Genomic DNA, 24233 nt, shown 5'->3' with positions numbered 1-24233 from the left:
AAAGCTGAATACAATAAACCATCATAATTTAGAACCTCTTGCATCTTGAAGAATAAAATGCCTTCCAATGCAATTTTTAACAGTTCTCTGGGATCTCCAAAGATTTCCTTGGCAACATTAAATCAAAGGATAAAAATAATTAATTATGCTGGACTAATAAAATAAACAGTTGCTGTGCAAAAGCCTCCAGCAACCTCAGTTTTTACATAAATATGGATTATATCAGATAATCTATTATCTTCTGATTATTCCTCTTCTCCCACCTTACTCTCTCCCCTATCCCCTCAGTTTAAAGTTTACCCTAACATTGATTCCCTTAAATACCTACACTCATTCTTTACACTTTGTGAGGTCTGACAACATAGAACATAGAAAAGTACAGCACAGAAACAAGCCCTTTGGCTCACTATGTCTGTGTTGACCATGATGCCAAATTAAACTAATCCCAGCTGCCTTCACATGGTCTACAACCCTCTATTCCCTGCCTGCTCATGTGTCTTTCTAAACACCTCTTAAACATTGCTATTGTATCCGCTTCTACCACCTCCCCTGGTAGTGCACTCCATGCATCTACCACTCTGTTTAAAAAAAAGCTTGCCTTGCAAATCTCCTTTAAACTTTTCCCCTCTCACCTTACACCTATGCCTTCTAGTGTTTAACATTTCCACCCTAGGAAAGAGACTATCTACCTTATCTATGCCTCTCATAATTTTATATACATGGGTCCCCCAGGTGATGAATGACCTGACTTATGGAAATACAACTTTACAAATTCTCCCATACATTTTTAAAACATTTTTCAAGCAAGTAATAATATGTTTCATGGTATTCAATAATGCCTGGATACAGTACATGTTCCATTTGTTTAATTATGAGTAGTGTTAGGGTGATTATTTAATGAAATTATCCTGGTGAATTTCTTCTGCACCCTCTCCAAAGTCTCCACATCCTTCCTATAGTGTGGCAACCAGAACTGCACACAATACTCTAAATTTGGCCTAACCAGTTTTATACAGTTGCAGCACGACTTTCCAACTTTTAAGCACAACGCCCCAACTGATGAAGGCAAGCACACAATATGCCTTCTGCACCGCCCTACTCACTTGTGTTGCCACTTTCAGGGAGCTATGGACTTGCGTCCCAGTATCCCCCTGTATATCAATACTCCTAAGGGTCATGTGGCTCTGGGTTACTTTCAGCTTTGCATCAAATTTATGTTCACATCCAGTTGAGAAAAGAATTAAGTAAAATTAATCCAGATAACTCCAAGTAAGATAATAAAATAAATTTACCATTTATAGTGATTAGTGCTCTAATGTCATCTTCATGGTTTGATAGTCTTCGCATCTCAGTAATTTCCCAAGTGTGAGATTCTGATGATGTTACCAGCTTGAAGATAACTTAAAGAACATAGCAAAGTACAATAATATATTAAATAATCTGAACAAGCTTTGTTTTTAATACACACAGTAAAGCCTAATTGATGCGTGTATGGGGAACAAATTTTGAATTAGCTTGGATAGTTGATAAATTAGAATGTCATACAAAATGTGGCTAACAGGTTGCTTTCATTGTTAATTCTCTCATTATTTCTTGATTAAAATGAATGTGCTCATACAACTTCAGTAAAAAGGCATACCTAGTTCCTTCCTGATCACTGCAGCAATGTTGGTTTTTGGGAGTTCAATCATTAAACTCACATCTGTTTAAAATAAAATAGAATTTAATAGTTAGCTTTTAACATGCCAGGTGACAAATATGATATCCTTAACTTCTTATGCAAGAATCCCAACAAGGCAAGAAACAATATTCCTAGTAACCAGAAATAAATCAGAGCAGGTATGAAAAGTTAAGCTTGATAGACCAACTAGATTGTAGGAGTAATAATATTACATAATGAGAGAACGATAGCACCAAAATTAAAAGTAATAGAGTGAAGTCCAATGGAGAAATGAAAGGCTAACCACAGGAAAGATACAGAAAAAGATAAAAGAATAATGGCCAATATTTAAAAGAAAGTTCAAGAAATATCTTCCACTAAAAAAAAATCAAAATCGAGTCCAAAGATACAAGAACATATGAAATAGGCTATATAGCTCTTCAAGACTATTCTACCATTTATCAAGGTCGTGGCTGATCATCTACTAGGTGGCATTTTCCAGCACCATCCCAATATCCCTTGATCCCTATTCTGAATGAACATAACAACCAAGCTTCAACAACCAGAGTAGAGAATTCCAAAGGTTCAACACCAACAACAACTGAATTGTCAAATAAGGCACCAGAATGAATTCAGAAAAGAAAGACCAGTTAGCATAGTAGTGGCAGGAAAGATACTACAGCGGACACAAATTCTAAAAAGGCCATTACTAACTAACCTTATTGAATAAAAATTAAAAAAAACTGCAGATGCTTCCTACCCTGCTGTGTGTTCCAGCATTTTCTGTTTTAATGACCTTATTGAATATTCAAAGCAAAACAGAAACAGACAAAGGCAGCACTGTATATGCAAGGTGTACACAGACTTTCAAACCATAGTGTGCCATATGAGACTCTCAAGATAAAGCTCAGAATATGCAGAATAAGGAATCAGGCAACAGGGGAGGAATACAGATTTGGTGGAATGCCAGATCCCTTATCAATATACACTAGCATGAAAGGAATAGATGGATAGGGAAGAGAAAGGGTGCCAATTCTAGTTGGAGTATCTCTATAATTTCTGCAGATCTTATTGCATGTAGCTTATGTAGTTTGGACTCTCTGTGGCTGAATATTCTTGCTAATTTTAGGCCAGCAGGTGTTGAGGAAATTATTCAAGCAGCTCATCAGCCACAAACAGGCAAAACAAGGTAGGAAAGTTAAGTTGCAGCAGAGAAACTAGAGATGAGATCAAATTTAATACGTCATTGATGGCAACAGTTTTCTTGAGAGCAAAAGTAATCCTATAACCCACAGTTAATACTGTTGAACTGCACAAGGTCAGATTTCCCAGTAATTTAAAATGAAAGTGCAACATTTAATAGATTCTCTCTCTCTCTTCCACTTTTCCTTTTGAGGCCCTATTCCATGTGAAGATGACATCATCTACAACAGAAACTACAATCTGAACTGGGAGCTGCTGTCAAAACTAAACCATGGCTTCTAAAGTAATATGATCCAAATGAAGATTTTACACTAAGGGTAATGGGCTCATTTGTGTGCAGTTCTCACACTGCATTAAACTCAGATCAGTAGTAATATTTTTAAACTACATTGCGCTTGGAACCAATGAAGAAGAGTTTTCATGGAATGATAGAAATTACAGCAGAGAGGATGCCTGGTGTCAATAAGAGTACTTGTGCTGTCTACAACAGTGTTTCTTCCAGATTCTTCATTTTCAAGTATCTATCTCAATCCTTTTTAAATGATATTCTAGATTCTACCTCAAGTGTCATCGATCTTTGATACATTAGCCCTCAGTTCAAAAATAAATTCTTATCTAGTAGGTTCTATAGGTGAAAATCCTCAGAAACCTCATTTTCACTGAACAATTGGGAACAATCTTTCATTATTTATCCACAGCAAAACCCACAGTTTTTACTCATCTCTTTATAGGGTGGTCCTGCTGCAAGCTTTGCCCAAAACACTGGGTCCCATATCCATTCTGTCCCCATCTCTTCCAGCCCCACAAACCCCACTTCTCCCCTCTTCCCAAGACCCATTAGCCAAAACCTTTTCTTTCAGTACAGCAGTCTATTTATCCCTTCATGCTTGAATTGCAGGCTTTAGGTGGTAGGCATTACAACCATAGGGTAGGGGAAACTGTCAGTTCCCTCAAACACCAGCGGAAGAAGATCAAAATCAGGGCCTGGTCTAAATAAAACAAATTTTAAAATTCCAGCTGTTGTATCTTGAGAAAATAAAATCCATAAGCAGCATTGATCTGCTAGAAATTCAAATACATAATTTCCCTCAAATTTACAGTTTTATTCGCCACTCCCCCTCCCCCATTTAATTTTTTTTATTGTATTGATCATTGGTTCTAATTTTATATTAACTTTCCCAACTGGTTCTGCTAAACAAGCTTCTTTAAAGATCATGTTCAAAAGGAACACAATTATAATTTAAAAATTGAACAAATACGTCTTGTAGAGCACAGAATTTTGAAACACAAACCTGCATCTTTAAAACAAGTTGTTTTACAGAGCAATTCTGCATTATAGTTCCAAACACATATTTTGTCTGCTCCAGACAGCCACACATCAAGCCTTTCGATAACCATCAAGCACTGCCAAAAACAAAAAGTTTGCACGTACAATTAATTTTTTGGCACATTGTGCAAGGATCCACTAAATGCCAGTATTTAGCACAAATCCCAAGAGAGATATATGTGGGGTTTTGACAGGGAATGAACAAGATACTCATTAGAATCCTAAAAGTTATTTTTTGAATATGTGAAACTAAAACATTAAAATAGAAGCATCAACTATATTAGTGCACACGTTATCAAAACAGTAGATATGTTCTGTTTTCAAATACACACAGTAGTGATTATCCTGACTACATATTTAAAAGAACATTCATTCTTCACTAATCATTATACATACTTAAATCATCATCTTAGAGATTAGGAAGTGCACACTGAAGCAGCACTGTAACCAGTTGGTCCATTCGTAACAATTCCCGCAATAAAACCTTAGCTATGCTGCTAGGAAAATCTTTATCACATTGTTTGAATTGTTTCTCTCCGCACAAACTCCTATTTTGTTTCTGTCCGAACTCCTCCTCCACTTTCCACATTTTAATGTCATTCCCCTCCAAAATTAAGGACATTACACCAGAATGCACATTGTTTCCTTCTATCTGACAGCAGACCTGACATCAGACATCTAAAATGTCAGTAGAATGTACATTTTTTTTATTACCCCGCAACACACAACTGATCATAAACCTCTGATCTGCCTTCTATCAACAAGCCAATTTTGCATATTTCAAACTTCCTTTTGATATAGGAAAGCTGCCATTTTGGTCCATCAAGTCTATACTTGCTCAGAGCCATCTCATTCCCCCACTATTTTCCCCGTAACCAATTCTCTCCATAACTCCCTCAACTTCCCCATATTCTATTTCTTGTCTACATATTAGGGGCAATTTTCCAACGGCCGATTAACCTACCAGCATGTACTTGGGACATGGGAGGAAGCCAGGACACAGAGAGGAAATCCACACAATCACAGGAAGAAATAATTCTCTTTTGTTACATCGACAACTGCATTGGTGCTGCTTCCTGATCTTGTGCGGAACTCATCGACTTTATCACCTTCGCTACCAACTTCCACCCCAATCTCAATTCACTTGAACCATTTCCAAACCTTCTCTCCCTTTTCTGGATCTCTCTGTCTCCATCTCAGGAGACAAATTATCCACTGACATTTACTATAAATCCACATACTCTCACAGCTACCTAGACTACACCTGTTCCTACCCCGTCTCCTGTAAGCATACCATCCCTTTCTCCTAGTTTCTCTGTCTGCGTCGCATCTGCTCTCAAGATGAGCGTTCCCCTCCAGGACATCTGAAATTCCCTCCTTTTTCAGGAAATGTGGTTTTCCTTCTACTGTGGTCAATGGAACCCTCTCTCACATTTCCTGTTTCTCGGACTTCTGTTCTCACCCGCTCTCCCTCCAAACAGAAGAGTTCCTCTAGTCCTCACTTTTCACCCTACTAGCCTCTACATCCAGAGCATTATCCTTCGTCATTTCTGCCATTAGCCACATTTTCCCCTCCCGACCCCTTTCCATCTTCCATGGGGGCCATTTCCTCCATGAATCCATGCTCCACTCATACCTCCCCACCCACCCCTCCATCACCCTGGCAATTTCCCCTACAAGGAGATGAAACACTTATTCCTTCACCATTCAAGGACCTAAACAGCCCTTCCAGGTGAGGCAAAGATTCACTTGCACCTCTTCTAACCTTGTCTATTGCATTTGGTGCTCCCAAGGTGGCCTCCTCTACCTTAGTGGGACCAAGCGCAGACTAGACAACAGGTTTGCAGAGTACCTGTGCCCTGTTCGCAATGGCCAAGCCAAGCTCCCAGTTGCACACAATTTCAACTTCCCTTCCAATTCCACACTGACCTGCCTATCCTCTGCCTTCTCCATTGTCAGGGTGAGGTCCAATGCAAACTGGAACATCACCTCATATTCTGCCTGGGTAGTCTACAACCCAATGGTTTGAACATTGAATTTTCCATTTTCCTGCAACCTCAGAATTACATCCTGTGTTCTCCCCTTTTCTCTCTCTCCTTCTGAGCCACCTATAGTCCTCCCATTTTTGTTTCCTTTCCCATACCACCCCCTTACTTCCCTTACAGACAGCAATCCTGCCCAATTAGTTATTAAGGAGATGTGGATGCATGGTGACCAGGGTGTACAATACTCCAGGTAATACAATGTTCCAAAAGAAGTGGGGCATTGGAGGCTGAAGGGTGACTTGACAGTACCTAAAATTATGAGAGACATAGATTGGGTAGATAGTCAGTGTCTTTCTCCCCCAAGGTAGTAATATCAAATGGTAGAGGACATAGCTTTAAGGTGAGAGGATAAAGTTTAAGTGAAATTTATGTGAGATAAGGGAGAAGGAACATTTGAGATGGTCTCGAGTCCATACACGGAGAGCACAATGAGTAGTCATGGGTAAGAGATTCCCAGAAGCTGAAGGGGTGGGGGGTTGTACTTCTGCAAAGAAGCTTTGAGTAACATCTTTGAATATTTTTCTCTGTCCACCCAGCAAATCTCATCCCTTGACAGAGCTTGGAATAGAGTAGCTGTTTCAGGAATCTGTTGTTGAGCATGTGAACAACATTGCCTGCTGAAAGTGGCTTACCAAACGTTGCCGACTGAGTATAATTTGGGCTTGAATACTGGCTTTGGAGAGGATACAGATGGTGATTCCCTTATCCTTCCAATGAATTTGGATGATATTGCAAAGACAACATTAAGGGTATCTTTCCATTGACTTGATTTGTCTACTGTAGGTAGTTCAGTTGCAGAAGCATATAGAAGAGCAGGGATAATTGCTGGCTGGTACATCACAAGTATTGTACTGGTCCGAGGTCTTGATCTGCAAATACCTTTTTCCTCAATCAACCAATCTGCTGGCACATCAAAGGTTGATGTCTGCCTTCACCGATATACAGTACGTGAAGTAGTGCTTTCCAAGGTCTTGTGTAAACCTTTATTGTATGTTGTAGCTGGGAGCAGTTTGGTAGAGGATGATGATTATAATGCCTATACACTGGTTTCTTTCAGTGAATGGATTAATGATGGCTTGAATTCCATGGCTTGGACTCTGAGCACATGCAAGTATCTTCTGCTTACCACAGCTCAATTACTGATTTGAGTGACCTTGATTCTAGACTGCACTCATATGTTGAATAGTTTCCATTCACATATACTACACTCATGAATCACCATTAGCTGTTGTTGGACTTAGTACAGAGGTATTGGCAGACTTGAACTGGAATCCATCCTGAGTCAAAGCCCAAAAACAGTTACTCAAAAAGGGAGATGTTTCTCTAAATCTCATTCATGCTACATGAGAAAGACAAGAAGGGAAGCAGCAGTAATGAAGCCAAACATGCTAAAAGAGACAAATAAAATGTCGTGACAAAGAAAGAATTTCAAGATGGGCATTTCTGGAAGAGTTGTGGAGTGAATTAAACAAGGAAAAAAGCTTGCAATCTGAAATTTAAAAGAATATTAGGAGATTTTTAAAATAATTGTAGTATTGTTTTCAGAAAAAATACTTTTATGATATTTTATGTATTGCCATTCAACAAGTATTAAATGGTGGAGCTTTATATCCATTAATACAAATGCAGTAGAAGCTTTCCCTTACCTTAACAGAAGACTGAAATTCTGCCAACAAATGGATTTGGCTGCCAGTGTCTAAATCCCAGATCTGGCTACATCAATAAAGGAAAATCCACATGCAATTAATTTTATCACCAAATTATTTGCCTTTTCAAATAAAGTAAATATTGAAACTTTTGTTCTGGAGAACCATGGATCAGATTTCTTTCACTGCGGGCTACAACAGCATACTTGCCAACAGGAACCTGAGAAACATCTTTGGCAATGTGATGTCTTACTTAGCAATAACACAAGTTTGTATAAAGCTTTTCAGCACCAGAGAAAACATACAGGCTACCTTTTCAGCCAACCAGATAATACGCTAATACTAAACTGGTCAACGCTAGAACAACTTTTTAAATTGAATTTTAATGTTAATTGAATTTGCAACATCTTGATGAATTACTGAACATGGCATTCTTCAATGATTTATTTGCTAAGAGATTTCAATGGAAGAATTTTTTTTGAGATTATCTTTTAAATACTTAAGAAAGGATCTGTTCAACAAGCAGCACACACACCATATATGCACACGATTAATGGTTCAGAGATACAAAAGCAGCAAGGACAGGACAGTACAGAAAACAAACCACTCAGTTCATCTGGTATATACCTACGCTTCCGAACAAATGCCAATGTATACCAGATGCATGCTTTACATTTTCTTTCAATTTTCTCTCCTCCTCCCCCCTGCCACTCCACAATTCCCCCCCCCCAAGAAACTGTATAGTTAACTACTATAAATTGTGGCAAAAAATGCAACATTCAAACCATCCTATAAAGTTTATTTCCATCCTACTTGTAATTACTTTTTTGATCTTGTTAATGTCAACCAACCACTGAAAACAATTGTGAAAAGCCCAATCTTCTCAATACTTCTGCAATATCTCCAACTCCATATGCCTCATCTCTTTCTTCTATGACCAAAAATCTTCACCCTTCACCAAAACCATCCTATTCTTGGTAACTAAGAAAAGAAATATTGCACCTTTCCCATTGCCATTATATTTTCCTATGATGGGATTATAGGAAATCCACAAAAATACACTGCCAATATTAGCTTATGGTCATGTACATGTCTAGAATAAATATATTTAGTATTCTAAAAACTAAATACATAAAATTCTATTAATAATAAAAACAGGTTGATAATAAAAATAATAAAAACAAGTCAATGATAGGCTTTTGACCTGAAACATTAACTGTTTCTCTTTCCACTGATGCTACCCAACCTGCTGAGCACTTCCAGCAGACTTTTATTTCAGACTTGCAGTGGTCTGGTGGAGGTGGTAGGGGTGGGAACTCTGATGCTCTAGGATCTGTCATATAGTCAAACATGGTACATCTATTGGAGCCAAATGTACCAGATAACCAATTGACAGTTATGGATCCTTCTAAATGTCCAAGAAAAGGTTTATGATCAGGACACCTTTTGCCTCACCTGCAGCCCAGCCCTATTACCACTTTTCTCTGCCCATGCTCTGCCCATGACTGCAAGAAACTGCAGAGAGTTGTGAGCAAAGCTCACACATCACAGAAACCAGCCTCCCCTGCATGAACTCTGTCTATACTTCTCCCTGCTTCGGTAAAGCAGCCAGCATAATCAAAGACCCCATCCACCCTGGACATTCTCTCTCCTTTCCTATCAGGCAGAAGATACAAAAGCCTGAAAGCACATACCACCAGGCTAAAGGACAGCTTCTATCCTGCTGTTATAAGACTATTGAATGGGTTCCCTAGTATGATAAAATGGACTCTTGACCTCACAATCTACCTCGTTATGACCTCGCACCTTATTGTCTGCCTGCACTGCACTTTCTCTGTAGGTGTTACACTTTATTCTGCATTCTGTTATTGTTTTACCTTGTACTACCTCAATGCACTGTGTAATAAATTAATCTGTATTAACACTATGCAAGGCAGGTTTTTCACTGTACCTCGGTACATGTGACAATAATAAACCAATTCCAAACCAATTCAAAAGGACTCTATTCGTCTTCTTATGCTTTTATCCACTTATATTAACAAAGAATCTGAATAATAAAATCCTTTTACTTCCACTCATTTAAAATATTACCTTTTGGGATTCATTTCCTTTCCCTTTCTTATTTCAAGATGTGTTACTTCACATTTTTTTTCTCTATATTGACATGCATTTTGCTACCCATCTGTGTGCTCCGGCAATCTTTCACAAACTGCCATCCATCTCACGTCACTACATAATTTAGTAAACTAAAGCAGTCTAAAGGTCTTGTCTAACAGCCTAATATGCTTGGTCTTACTGAATTTGTAAAATTAACATGTTGTTGTGAAATTAAAATGTTACCTAAATTGAACACCAAACAATCTTACTGAAAAATAAGCATTAATAATGAAATATTACAAATTTGAACATGGTCAAGAACACAGATATACAGAATGGAAATCTCCTCTGCCAAGCTAATTAAACAATCACATATTTTCAAGACCATATTTAAAATGGATACAATAACTGTCTTATCAGAAGAAGCAGTGAGAAGATGACAACTTTCTGACTGCAAATGATACGTCGATGGAATAAGAGCAATTCCTGTGATTGGTCTTGAATGGCCACGCAGCTCATGAAGTCTCTCTCCGGTCTACATGCACAAGATATAATCTTTGCTTAAAAAAAATGAATTTGTAAAACCTCAATATCATTTACATAACTTCAACAATATCTGAAAAAAATTAAAACTGTTTTAAAAAGCCACAAAATTGTAAAACAGTAATTACAAGTAGTAGTTTACCCTGACTATTAGAATAAATATGCCATATCAATCAAATGCTTACTCACAATGTTGCCTCTCATCCATTCCAAAATAATGTAGTAAAACAGAATGACGAACAACTGTTAGTGGAATGGTATTTTGGCTCAAGGTCAATTGGAGCGCAAAGCCATTAATGCAAAAATGCAAACTTCAGTCTTTAAATAAAAAGACAAAATATACTGATCATAAAATAATTAAATGCAAAGGAGACAGATCACATCAGAAAAATATAACAGACTAAAAGAGTTTTTTAATGTTTAGCCTGATTTGAAACTTATTTGGCCACACAGTTTAACCAAAATAGCAAGTAATGGATAAAACACACCACCTTCTGGATGTCTGCTGTACTGTGAGCTGCATTGCCCAATGTTTACCATGAAGAATTTTTATAAACTTGTGAATAAATTTCCACAACCTACAACAGTGTGTAATTTTGACTAAAATCTTATATTTTTAATATTTCCTTATATCACCTCAAGATTTAAACAAAAGTACATAATTAATAAGGGATGTTGGAATTTAAAAATTTTCTACACTACTGTTTTCTCTTCCATTCTCGCTTGAAAACAATGTCATCTTACCAACTATTTACTGTTCCAATGGCCATTATTGACAAGTCAGCCTTATCAACCTGCATCAAAAGTTATTAACTTACACATGCCAACAAACCAAATTCATTCCCATTCACATATGTCACAGCTCACTATACACCAATGAAGAACTTGTCTGATTTTCCTCTTATTAGAAGCACTGGGATTTGATTTCAAAACTAACAAATAGAAATGTTGTCTGTGGCTAGTAGCCCAGCAAAGAATACAATCAAATCTAAGATTACGACAATTTTTATGGTCAGATACTCATTGGTTAAGTCAATTTTCTTTGCAAAACCAAAACAATGTCTTGCACACAACAAAAATTTAGTTCAACAAATACTTACCTGAACATTCCATAAAAACACAACCCCATCATCCCCTGCCGAGGCAAACCTGCATAAATAAAAATTAGCATAGAATTTATTTTCCTTGAATTTAGTGCAGAAATTTGAGAAAGACAACAGAAAAAGGATTACATCTGCTAACCTTGCCATTCCTTCAGACTTTTTTATTTCATCCCTGCAATGTTCTTTGTCAATAACCTTCAGGCCAAGATAATTCACAGAACCTGCCATCTAGATGGGGAATTTTAAACTGGGTCCAGGATTCAGGCAAGCAAATGACATGCCTTTTCCTTGGATAAGACTTAAAACTTAATGGGTCAGACTCAAAGAAGTCTCATATTTAAAGGAGAACCTCATCAGCATCAAGAACAGATTACACTAAAATGATATGAAGCAGATGGGGAAAAAAAATCAGCAGAAAACAAACTGTTGGAGCAACTTGGCAGGTCAAGTAGCATCTGTGGAGGCAGAGGGACGGTTGAGAATGTAGAGGGAAGATAGCTAGTATGAAGAAGTGAGAGAGAGGGGTGAGGCAGGGGCAAGCAGGGCATGGATGGAACCAAGTGAGGAGGGAGATGATCAGCAGATGGAGCCAGGTAGGGGAGGTGGAATTGGGATACAATGTTTGATGGGTGATAGGTAGACACAAGAAGAACAAAAAAAATGGGAGCAGGTGGAGCCAGATGGGGAGAGGGGAGGGTGGAGGTTGAGACCGAAGCCAGAAGAAAGTGATGTGGAGACACAAGAGGTTGTATATGCTGGAATCTTATAAGGAAGGTGACAAGTTGAACCAGATAAGTGAGAGATGATAGGCTGATGGAATCAGGTGGGGGAGGGGAATAAAACTGGTTGACAGGGGTTGGGGGTGGGGGGGGGGGGGGGGGGGGGGGGGAGAAAGGAGGTGGAAAGAGGGAACCCAGGTGGATCAGAAGAGAAAAAGGAGCATGGTGGGGTGTGGGTTACCCAAAATTGGAAAATTCAAATGTTCATGACTTTAGGGTGTAGACTACCCAAGTGGAATACAAGGTGCTTTTCCTTTAGTTCACACTGGCAGCGGAGAAGGCAGAGGACAGATAAGTCAGTGTGAGAATGGGAAGGGCAGTTGAAATGGCATGCGACCAGGAGTTCAAGATGACCAGGGCAGACAGAGCACAGGTGTTCAGCAGAACGGTCATCTAGTCTACACTTGGCCTTGCCAATGTAGAGAAGGCCACATCGAACACACTAAATACAGTTGATGAGGTTGAGAAAGGTGCACATGAATCTTTGCCTGGCTGGAAGGGCTGTTTAGGTGGTGAGGAAGAAGGTGCAGGGACAAGTGTTGCACCTCCTACAGTTGCAGGGCAAAGTGCTGGGGGACAGTGAGGGTTGGGTGGGTATGGATGAGAAAACCACAGAGTCATGGAGAGAGGGGTTCCTGTGGAAAGCAAAAAGGGCAGGGAGGAAAAGATGCGACTGGTAGTGGGATCCCATTGCAGCTGGCATAAATGACAAAGGAAAAAGCGCTGGATGTGGTGAGAGCAGAAGTCTGGGAAATGGAGGGAATATGGGTGAGCACTCTAACAGCCACAGGAGAGGGAAAGCCACATTTCCTCAAAAAGGAGCAGATTTCAGATGTTCTGGAACAGAAAGCCTCGTCTTAAGACCAGATGCAGCAGAGGTGGAGAAAATGAGAAAAAGGGATGGCATCATTACAAGAGACCAGGTGGGAAGACATGTAGCCCAGGTAGCTGTGGGAGTCAGTGGATTTAAAGTAAACATCAGTATATAGTTTATCTCCTGAGATGGAGACAGAGAGATCCAGAAAAAAAAAGGGAGAGAAGTGTCAGAAATGGTCCAGGGACCTTTTTGCTGTATACCTGCGCTCTGTCCACATTGATCACCTTGAGGTCCTGGTTGCATGCCATTTCAACTCCCTTTCCCATCCCCATACTGACCTATCTCTTCTCAGCCTTCTCCACTGCCAGGGAGAGGCCAAACATAAACTAGAGAAAAAAGCACCTCATACACTCTGCCTGGCTAGTCTACAACCCAATCATATGAACATTAAATTTTCCAATTCCACATAACGTGCAACCCCTGTGCTTTCTCCCTCCTTTTAATCCACCAAGGTTCTCTCACCCCCTTTCCCCCCCAATTATTCCCCACCAGCTTCAATCCCCTCCCCCACCAGCCTATCACCTACAGCCTTTACCTTCTGGGTCTCCTACACCCCTTATTCCATCTGCCAATCATATGTCTCTTATTTGGTTCCACTTGTCACCTTTCTTACTTATCAGATTCCAGCATAGTGTCTCCACATCACCTTCCAGCCTCTACCACCACTCTCCCCTCCCCTAACCTGGCTCCATCTGCTCTTCCTCCGCCCCACCCACCCACCCTGTCCCACCCCCTCTCCTCATCTGCCTCTACCCACCTACCACTATCTCCCATCTCCCTCTCCTCACCTGGTTCCACCTATTGCCTGCCTCTCACCTCTTTATACTGGCTACCTCCTCTCTATATGCTCAATCTTGATGTGGGGTCTATATCCAAAATGTCAACTATCCCCCTGCCTCCACAAATGCTGCCTGACACACTGAGTTCCTCCAGCATTTTGTTTTTATTCTCCAGATTACAGCATCTGCTGAGAGACACCTGAAACACATAATGACCCACCTATCCAGATTTAACTCAATAGGCGAGGGTTAAAATGGTTCCAACAATCAGCATTACTTTTTTTAATTACACTGAAATATTGGCCACACAGCTTTGAGTAAACTTAGCCATTTTCCTTTTTGATGCAAAATACTCAAGAGTCTATTTGATTGTTTTTTTAAAAAAAAACATTAAAGTAAATCAAATGAAACCTCAGATTAAAATTGACAGATTTCTCAAAATCTGTTCAGACTTAAAAATCTTTCATGGTTTTTATCGATTATTCGCATCATCCTAAATACTCCTGGCATATACAGGCACAAAGAATCATCAGTACATTTACCTGTGCTTCTACAGAATTAATTTCTGAACACGTTAATGGATTTCCAAAGACTGAAGACTTAGAAACATATTACCAAAGCTTGCCCATCAGCAGACTACTGCTCAAGCTTAGCTTTCTCTCACTGGCCTTTCACCTTCACTGTATCTGACTTCATGTCCAAAAGCAAATACAGGAAGAAGAAAACAGCAACTATTATGAAGGCTGAGACCTGATCAATTTACCATTCCCAGAAGCAATCTGAAAAAGTGGTCCACCTGCTGATTGTGACTAGGCCTAAAAGGACAACAAAATCCATCGATAAAGTACGGTATAAATGAGGGGATCACAGAGGAACTCGAAGCATGAAACCCAGTTCACTGCAAGTTGTAGTGAAGGAGCACGTCAATGAAGTTTACTTTAATGATCCAAACATAGATCCAAAATTTGTGGCAAAAGAATGTAATTTTTTTTTAAAACCAAACTAATGGTCATGATAATTTTCATGAAATTTCAAGAATATATTAAGATTTGCTTTTTTATTCCTAAGGCAACCTTTTCCTTAATGGGAAATGCACCCATATCAAATCTAATACTGATTCCACAGCTAAATAACATACTCTAAACTGAACAGTTAGATCACATACTGATATTTATAACCTGCATTACATCTTAGCCTTCACTAAAATAATTTCTCAATGGGAAACAGCTGTAATATCTTACATGCATTCACATATATATTACAAAGCTTAACTGATAGCAGTCACACATGATTAATTTAAGAACTCAGTGAACACCATAACAAAAATCACCGGGATCCATGCAAATGAAAAGGGTCATATATTCCAAAAGGGAACTGTGATACAAGGATTAAGTTATTGATCTAGGATGTGTTTGACTCTTACTTCAACTCTTAGCAAAACCATTCCAGATGACAGGTCCTCAACCTGAGAAGTTAACTCTTTTTCTCTCTTTACAGATGCTACATGGCCTCAGTATTTTCAGCTTCTATAGTATATTGCTTTTGTTTCCCATAAACTCAGTACTCTCCAACCCCTTTCCCAGCCTGTAATGATATTCAGATAACATTTTAAAGTCTGAAAAGCATATTTCTGAATATTTGGAATTTCTCAACAAAAAATGATTAAGTGTTGCAATATGGAATTCTTTTCATCTTGCTTCCTTTACAAGATGCACAATTTACCATATTTAGGTTAGAAATTTTAAAATTCCTCAGTTGGAAAGGTTCCATAATAGCAATGTTTGAAAATTCCATAACACATATGAAGGAAGCAAAAATAATTAAATCTAACCTGATATCATCAATCCATACCATGAAGCGAACAATATCACTATGACCTTTTAGTACCTGGAGTTCTGTGTAGGGATTCTTTGGTTGGTCATCTCCCAAGCATAGAACCAGTGACTTCTAAAACATTTAAAAGATAAAAATTATTGTTGCCAAGTTCATTACAAAAAGTGAAGAAACTTACTTGAAAGAATATTCTGAAGATGTAGGACATTGTAACAACTGAACAATACATTAGCAGTCTACAAAATTATTTTAAAAAAATAAATAATCCAAAGCATAAATAGAAGATACCAAATCCTATCAATGAAACATTTAAAGCAGAACCAAATATAGAAAAATATTCTGTTCTATGTTCAAAGGCCAAAGAGCAGAATTTACTCCCAATTATGATGAAAAAAACATGTAATGGTGACACTGCCATGGTGAGTCACTTGCAGTTACTCTTGGAACGGTTTTTAATCAACTCAGAACGGCAGAAAATATCTTAAAGATTTGGAATTTAAAAAAAAATTTTCATCCAACTAATTAACAAAAAAAAAACCAGGCACAATACATCTAAGAATCCAATATGTATAAATTAACAACAAAATGAAAGTTTTATATCTCACCTCCACTGGTTCTTGCACATCCCTTCCTCCCAGCAACCACCGCAACATCCCTCAACGCTGCAAGAAAATGGGATACATTAAATAAAGCCAGTCAAGAACTAGTGATAATAACCATGCATAGCTTTCAACTAACCTCAGATGAATTAATATCTTGGTCAGAAGAGAGGGGTCTTAATACTGTCATCATCTATTAAATTTCTGTAATCTTCAAACATCAGCAAGAACTGTCTGAATGATCCTGTTTCTGAATCATTCTGTGATTATATCAGAGGGATAAAAAAACATGGATTGCCAAGTCAATCCAAAGTATTGCAATATTAAAAGGGGAGATCTGTTTGAAAGAATTGTTTTTTGTAGAAGCAAAGTAATATGGAAAGACAACTTATTTTCATTCTTTGCAGGGAAGCACCAAGGGCTCTCTCCTTAAACATATACCTTAGAATTGATGCTACATACAACATGTCAAAGAAATCTGGAAACGACAAGGGACCCACATGATATTTCAACCATCAATTTTAGTTATGAGACAACTGAGGGCACCCCCGACTTCAAAATATGTGCTCTTAGCAAGCAAGGCTCTATACAAGAGGTATATACTTGGGGTTAATGAAATAGTTTTGGTGGTGGTGGGGGACTAATGGTATAAATGTGACAGGAGATGGTTCATAAGTGCCCTACATTTCTGTGAAAAACAAGGACAGTACCAATCTAATGTGTGACGAGACCTTGCATACAAATTATAACAATACCCATCAACTCCACTGTTTGCTTCTTTTGCCATTTACCTAGACTAATGAATAATTTACAGTAGCCAGTTAGCCTACCAGCACATCTTTGGGATGTAGGAGGAAACACACGTGGTCACAGGGAGAACATGAAGACTCCACACAGTCAACATCAGAGATCAGGATTGAAGCCAGGCTCCAGAACTGAGGCAACAGCGCTAACTGCTGCACCACCACATCTTACTTCCACTTTATCTTTTTATACATACCATTTTCAAATTATGAAGTCATTACCAATAAATCAGTTTATTTGCTAATCACTCTAAATAAAATCGTCAACTGTCCATTTACCTCCACAGATGCTGCCTGACCTGTTAAGCTCTTTTTTTGCTCTAGTGTCAATTGTTGTTTGCGAAAGATAATTCCAAATTTCTACCACCCTGTGTTGATGTCCTTGTACCAAAGAAGAAATCATTTATGCCTTTGTATTATAGTTAATTTCAGGTCATAACATGTGCAACTAAAAATCTGAAATAAATAAATATTCAATGTGCTCGACTGGTTAAGTAAATGTAATTTTCCTACTCCAACATTAAAAATATTGGATAGAGAAACAAAGCTCTGTTGCTTCTAAACAGCCTTTTAAGAACTCTGAGTTTTCATTGGAAGGAAAAGACTGATACACATTTAATGTTTGTTCTTTTGGTGTTCCCATACAGTATCTAAAATATTGACTTCTATTTGTTAAAAGATAACTGGTTCATTTTGCAATCTTAGGCCTGGAAGTTTCAATTCCTATTGGTTCTGGACCAGTAACTACATAAACAAAATTCCCCAACTTCCAGATATGCACTGAAAACTGTAACAAGATGGGTATAAAACCAAACCTCACTTTTGTTTCTTGTTGAAACAGGCATCAATAAAGCACGAAAGCATTAGAGCCAAACAGTAGGTCAGCAAGCCAGATAAAACAGGCTTACTTGCCTTACGTTCTTAAATAGAACGTTTTAAACCTCCCAAGACCCTTTGTAAAAGAAAACAGGAATTGCTATCTATTGTATCATTACAACTGAATTGTTGAAAAATAAACAGAGGTATACTAGATTCCTATTCACATACTTGTTATTGATAAATCTAAAAATATGCATTAAGAAATGCAAGGCAAACCAAATGTCCAAAATTGAAAGCGGACCAAATAGGGTCAGAGAATTCTTCCAATGGTTCAGTGGGTTTATCAATTGAGCAGCTGAAGCACATACACATGGAAGATCTGTTCTGTGGCCAATTCATACAGTCAGAGTCATTCATTCCGAAGGAGGCCATTCACCTCATCAAATTCACATCAGTCCCATTTCTCTACTCTATCCCTATAAGTTTATTTTCTTGTGTCAATCCAATTTCCCATTAAATCATTGGCTGTCTCTGCTTTCACCATCTTTTTGGACAGCATGTCCAAGACATTACTCCTCTCAGCATAAAGGCATAAGGAGTTCTTCCTTGCATCCAAAATATTACATCTGTACTCCCTGGTCCTTGTGTCATCAAGTAATGGGAAAAGTTTTTAATTCATTTACTTTATCTTAACCCATCATAAATACATACATTTCTATCAAATTTTATTCCCCCGCCCCCCCCCCCACAACTTCCTTTGCTCCAAGATTCTCAGTTTCTCCAGTCTAACTTTGTAGCTAAAATTCCTCATCACAGGAAACATTCCAGTAAATCTACCCCCCACCCCAACAGCCCTGAAGGATCTTCACATCTTTGTATGGTCGCCAGCAATGATTGCAATACACTATCTGTATCCCAACTAAAGCTTTGTAAATGTTCAACATAACCTCTCTCCAATGTCACTCAACCCCTCTATTTATGAAACCCAAGATCATTCAGGTTTTTCTAGGTACTCTCAACGTGCACCTGGTACCTTCAAAGATCTACGTACATGAAACCTTGTTCCTCTACTCAAACACTTTTTAAGCACCGTGCCCCTGTATCTATATGGCCTCTTGTAAATCACTTCTGCCAAATTCAATCACTTTGCATTTCTCTGTATTAAATTCCATCTCCCAATTCTCTGCTAACCCTATTAGAATCAACTGGTATAATCCTCAATATTTTTCACGTCCTGGGTACTCTCTCCCTCTCAGATAATAGAATACATTAAAAACATTGTCCTAATATTGACCATTGGGGAACAACAACACCACACCTGAATAGTAGCTGTTGGTCACAAATTGCTTTCCATCTAAGTGCCAATTTTTTTATTCAAGTTTCTCACTGACCACCCTATTCCACAAATCTCAAATTTTTTTAACCAGCCTTTTTTGGTTTAATAACAGAAAATGCTGGAAATGTTCAGCAACTCAGGCAGCATCTGTGGATAGAAAAAGAGCTTTATGTCAATGATCTTTTATCATTTTATACAGTAAAATACTATTAATCAAATGCTTTATTAAAATTCAAGTACAGACAATGTCTTCTGCATTCCCTTTATCAATCCTCTAAATTTAAAAAAAAATTAGTTAGATTAATCATTCATGACCTTCTGCAAACCTCTATTGGCTCCAGTGAACTAACTCAAACCTCTGCTGGTGCCCATTAATGTTTTTCCCTTGATTGTCAATTCTTAACCCTCAACCACAACAGACATAAAAAAAAACTAGCCTGCACTTACTGGGAATAAAGAAGTTTATTTTAGGCAATCCCAGTGCAGTACAATAAGTCCCAAAGTCATAGTTATCAAACTGAAACATTTACTGCTCCTCTCTCCTTCAACACTCTCTGATCCATGTACTTCCAACATTCCTATTACTTCACTCTCATACTTGCACCAATTCTTACAGGAAAAATAAAATTCAATTACGATTGAACAGTTTCCTTTCATAAAAAAATCTAGCTAATCCCTTCAGCCTAAAGGGATTAGCCAGATAAACCAGCAGGCAAATTTACTCAAGACAGTTCCTTTAAACACATTAGGAAAATGAAAAAAGATCAATGATCACTGCTGCGATACAGGGTAATGCAGCAATCAATTTGCTCACCATAAGATCCCACAACACAGCAATGAAATAAATGGCCAGATAGACTATTTTCTTTTCAGATAATTGTTCATTGGATAAATCCTGGCCAAAATGCCAAGGGAATTCCAGGGGCATATGATTCCAAGATTTTTGCTTCCACTGCTCCACGTGGATGTTAATTCCACATATTTGGCATACCACACTTCTTCCACATTGAATTTTGCTCGACTTGTCCCAATAACATTGTTTATTTTTCTGCCTAGAATCATCATCCTTTAATCTCTCTTGCTTTTTTTCTACATCTTGAAACCTATATATCTTGACCTTTCATAAAAATGGGGAAAATCATCAGACTGGAATATTAACTCTGTTTCTCTCTCCATTGATGCTGCCTGGCATGAGTACTTAATGTACTTTCAGATCTGCAGTAATTTGCTTTAGCATTAAGCTTGTTCTGTGGGACAAAGTTCCTAATGCCAGAGCTAAGTCTCAAAAAATCTCATTAATTTAACACATCTCCCTTCACTACGACTCAAGTCATTATCAAGTCAGTGTTTTCATTCCCAGGGCCTTATCAATCTTTCAAAAGTTACCTCTCAAATGGTTCGTTTCTAAAATGGAGAGACCAAGTCTCTTCAATCTTTCCCCACAAGGTAGATTCTGACACAAGGGAGCAATGTGATAACTTATTCTCTGGACTGCCTCCAGAAGCCTCACCATTATTGGCAGACAGAACTGAATGCAGTATTCAATGTCAGTCTGACCAGAGAACTAGAAAGTTTGATCATTACTTCCTCCGATTTGTGTTTAAATAGTTTGTTTGTCTTTCTCATTTTGGTTCATTGTTGCTCTCCATTACTTGGACATTCTTAGTGTCAAATCCACAAAGACTCTTTGATCACTTTCACCTTTGATAGATTCCTTCACAAAGCCCTCTAAAAGCAGAGCTTCAGCTTCTCTAATCTATCTATGTGACTAAAGTCCCTCACTCTGGAATCATTTTTGTAAACAACTTCTGCTCCTATACTAAAGTAGAGCACCCAGTCCTGAACACAATACAATAGTCAATGCTTTGAAAGAACCATGGGGGAGGTGGGAGACAGGGAGCCAGAGGAATGAAATTAACTGGATTGCTCTTAAGTAGAGACAATATGGATTCAACAGTCCGATTGGCTGCCTTCCATGTTGTAACCATACTGTGATGTGTATAAAAGCTCATCACAACTTCCTTGCTTTTGTATTCTGCGTCTCTATTTATAAAATCCAAGATCCCACATGTTCAATTAACCACTGGCTCAGCTAGAAAGTTCAACAGAGCAGAGCAGATGGAATTTTATCTCACAAGTATGATGTAATGTAATTTGGGAAATCAAATTCTGGTAGGACATATAGAGTAAATGGCAGGACCCTTAGGTGCAGTGACATACACACAGACCTTGGGGTGCAAGTCCATAGCTCCCCAAAAGTGGCAACACAGGTGGGTAGGGTAGTGAGAAAGGTATTTGGTTTGTTTGTCTTCATAGGCTGAGGCACTGAGTACAGCAGTTGGGAAGTCATGTTGTTACCGTACAAAATATTGGTGAGTCTGCACTTGAGTATTGTGTACAGTTGGTCGCTTGGCTACAGGAAGGATGTGGTAGCAATAGAGACAGTGCAGAAGAGATTCACTGGAAGGTTGCCTGGAATGGAGGGCTATAGTTTAAGCAGTGATTGGATAAACTGGGTTTATTCTCACTGAATGTTCAAGGCTGAGGGGTGATCCTATAGGGGTTTATAAAATTATGAGGAGCGATCCTATAGGGGTTTATAAAATTATGAGGATACATAGGATAGATTTTCAGAATCCTTTTCTCAAGGTAAGAGTGTCAAGAAGTAGAGGGCACAGGTTTAAGCTGAGAGGGGACAAATTGAAAGGCAATCTGAGGGATAAATCTTTCCACAGAAAGGTTAGTGAATATGTGTAACAAGCTGCCAGAGAAGGTGGTGGAGGCAGATACAATTACAAGATTTAAAAAGACATTTGGATAAGTATTTGGTTAGGAAAGGATTAGAGGGATACAGACCTAATGTGGGGAAATTGGAATAGCATAGATAGGCACCACGGTCAGCATGGCTGAGGTGGGCTGAAAAAGCCGATTTCTGTACAGCTCGATTCTGTCAAGCAGCATTAATTGGGGCTTTGTCATTTGAAGATGTATTGAAAAGATGTTTCAGATCTGGTCAAGCTGTTCCAGTTCAACCTTAAACTGGCAACACATAAAGAAGGACATATTCATTTTGTCCAATTTCTGCCCAAATCCACTGTCAATCAGAAAAGCAATCACCAGCTCATCCATGCTCATTTTGGGCCCTGCCAGGAGCTCTCATCTCCAGACACTGGCTCAAGCAAGGACAAATAATACTAGAAGCTAAATTCAAAATGACAGGCTTCATCATCAAAGCAGCATTTGATCGTGGAGCCCCAGCAAAACTGCAGTAAATGGAATTAAATAGAAAACTTTCTGCTGACTGTATTTTTGCCCAAGACAAAGGAAAAGATTTGTTGTTGTTAGACACCAATCATCTCAGCTTCAAGATATCACTGCAGAAGTTGCTCAGTCCAGGGCAGCATCCTAGTTCTAACCATCAGCTACTCCAACTTATTTTTCTTACATATTTCCTAAACCCACAACCTCCACTACTCAAAGGACAATGAGTAAAATAAAAACTTCATCTCCTCCAAAAACATGATAGCACTGTGTTTATTTATACACTGGAATTTCCTCCCCACTAAACAATGAGTTCAAGTAGATGGCTGAGCAACAGTTTAGTAATAGAGGCAATAAATCCACCTCTGCCCAAGAGCATACTTTTACCATGAATTGGAAATTAGTACCCTGATGTTGACACCAGCATCACGTTTCTAAAATATAGCAGCATTCAATATATACTAATTTCAAACTGGGTAGGTGGATTCCGTGAAGCAGCAGCAATAATAAGCACAGATGTAGTAGCGTTGCTCAAACCCTCTGCTGACTGAATCACTTCACCTATCAGTGGTACAATCAACCCTGATTTGACAGCTGCAACTGTTTGAAGTGCACCGAACAGCCGGCAGAGAGACAAATACTCACCTCACGGCGTTTCCAGGGCCAGTGGAAAGATGGGCGGACAGGCCAACTGCAGCAGCCCAAGGCTGCGGGTTAGCAGCCGGGTTGAGGTGATCGGGGTAAGGGGGGGGGGGATGTGATCCCACACTCAGGGCCCCGCTCCCCTCACTCAGGAGATGGCGCTAGATCGGGAGCAGCAACCCCAAATGGCGGTGCGGGACGAATCACCCGGGCTGGGGCGCTACGCTGCGGATCACCCGGGCTGGAGCTCCGCCCGACGCGCGTCCTGAAGGAATAACAACCCAAGCGGACCGCCTACCGCGCAGGCGCGTCACAAACCGGAAGTACCCGGCCGCGAGCCCGCTTGAGGCTGACAGTTGCCGGGCGCGTGATGTCCGGGCAGCTCGGGCGCGGTGGGGCTGAGGCGGACCCGCCCACTGATGACGTACAGCCCACACGTCACGGTGGGTTGATGCCCACTGAGGGGGTGTAGCACTGTCGGCGGTGCCAGGTGAGAAGGTGAAGCAAGACCTCTCTGCTCTCTCTGAGGAGAACATAAAAGCTTTCACTCTGCTTTTTGGAAGAAGAACAGGATAAACCCTTCAAAGTCTTTGGCACTGTGGTGTAGCAGGTGCATGTAGATAGAGGAACTTGAATTTGCAGATGTGCAATGCCCGTTCTCTCGTATGAACGAGTCAACAATGACTTGGAGCTTGGCCTTGGGCAAACCCAGGCATCATCTGAATAGTGCAGGTCAACCGCTGAGGTTCTGGAGTGTAGGTTTAACAGTTTCCCCTCAGTTTTGAAGATTAGCAACCTTCCCGAGGAAAATTTGTTGGAGGTGAGGTTCCATATTGCAGCGAGAAAGATTGAGAAAAATGTCGGGGCAATAACGCAGTCTT

The 24233-nt window shown here is 39.2% G+C and overlaps 1 protein-coding gene across 5 annotated transcripts in view; it reads right to left on the bottom strand.

The window, feature by feature from the left end:
- The window catches only part of wdr41 (WD repeat domain 41), a 29356-nt gene extending 5654 nt beyond the window's left edge, over positions 1 to 23702 (bottom strand). For 2 of the 5 annotated variants that reach the window (XM_052019714.1, XM_052019716.1), the window contains exons 1-9: positions 23356 to 23619; positions 16498 to 16554; positions 15891 to 16006; positions 11622 to 11670; positions 10382 to 10513; positions 7882 to 7944; positions 4156 to 4267; positions 1640 to 1702; positions 1293 to 1400 (exon numbers count right to left, since the gene is read on the bottom strand). In XM_052019714.1, the coding sequence (XP_051875674.1) occupies positions 1293 to 1400; positions 1640 to 1702; positions 4156 to 4267; positions 7882 to 7944; positions 10382 to 10513; positions 11622 to 11670; positions 15891 to 16006; positions 16498 to 16545 (691 nt within the window). In that variant the 5' untranslated portion in view covers positions 16546 to 16554; positions 23356 to 23619. Of the gene's footprint in view, positions 1 to 1292; positions 1401 to 1639; positions 1703 to 4155; positions 4268 to 7881; positions 7945 to 10381; positions 10514 to 10710; positions 10840 to 11621; positions 11671 to 15890; positions 16007 to 16497; positions 16555 to 23355; positions 23620 to 23670 lie in introns of those variants that run through there. The other 3 variants (XM_052019715.1, XM_052019717.1, XM_052019718.1) reach the window with 3 other exon arrangements.
- Between the last annotated feature and the right edge of the window lie 531 nt (positions 23703 to 24233).

The sequence above is a fragment of the Pristis pectinata genome, chromosome 7, assembly GCF_009764475.1.
Source record: "Pristis pectinata isolate sPriPec2 chromosome 7, sPriPec2.1.pri, whole genome shotgun sequence".
Taxonomy (NCBI): Eukaryota; Metazoa; Chordata; class Chondrichthyes; order Rhinopristiformes; family Pristidae; genus Pristis; species Pristis pectinata.
This window is presented reverse-complemented; position numbering and strand designations above follow the sequence as displayed.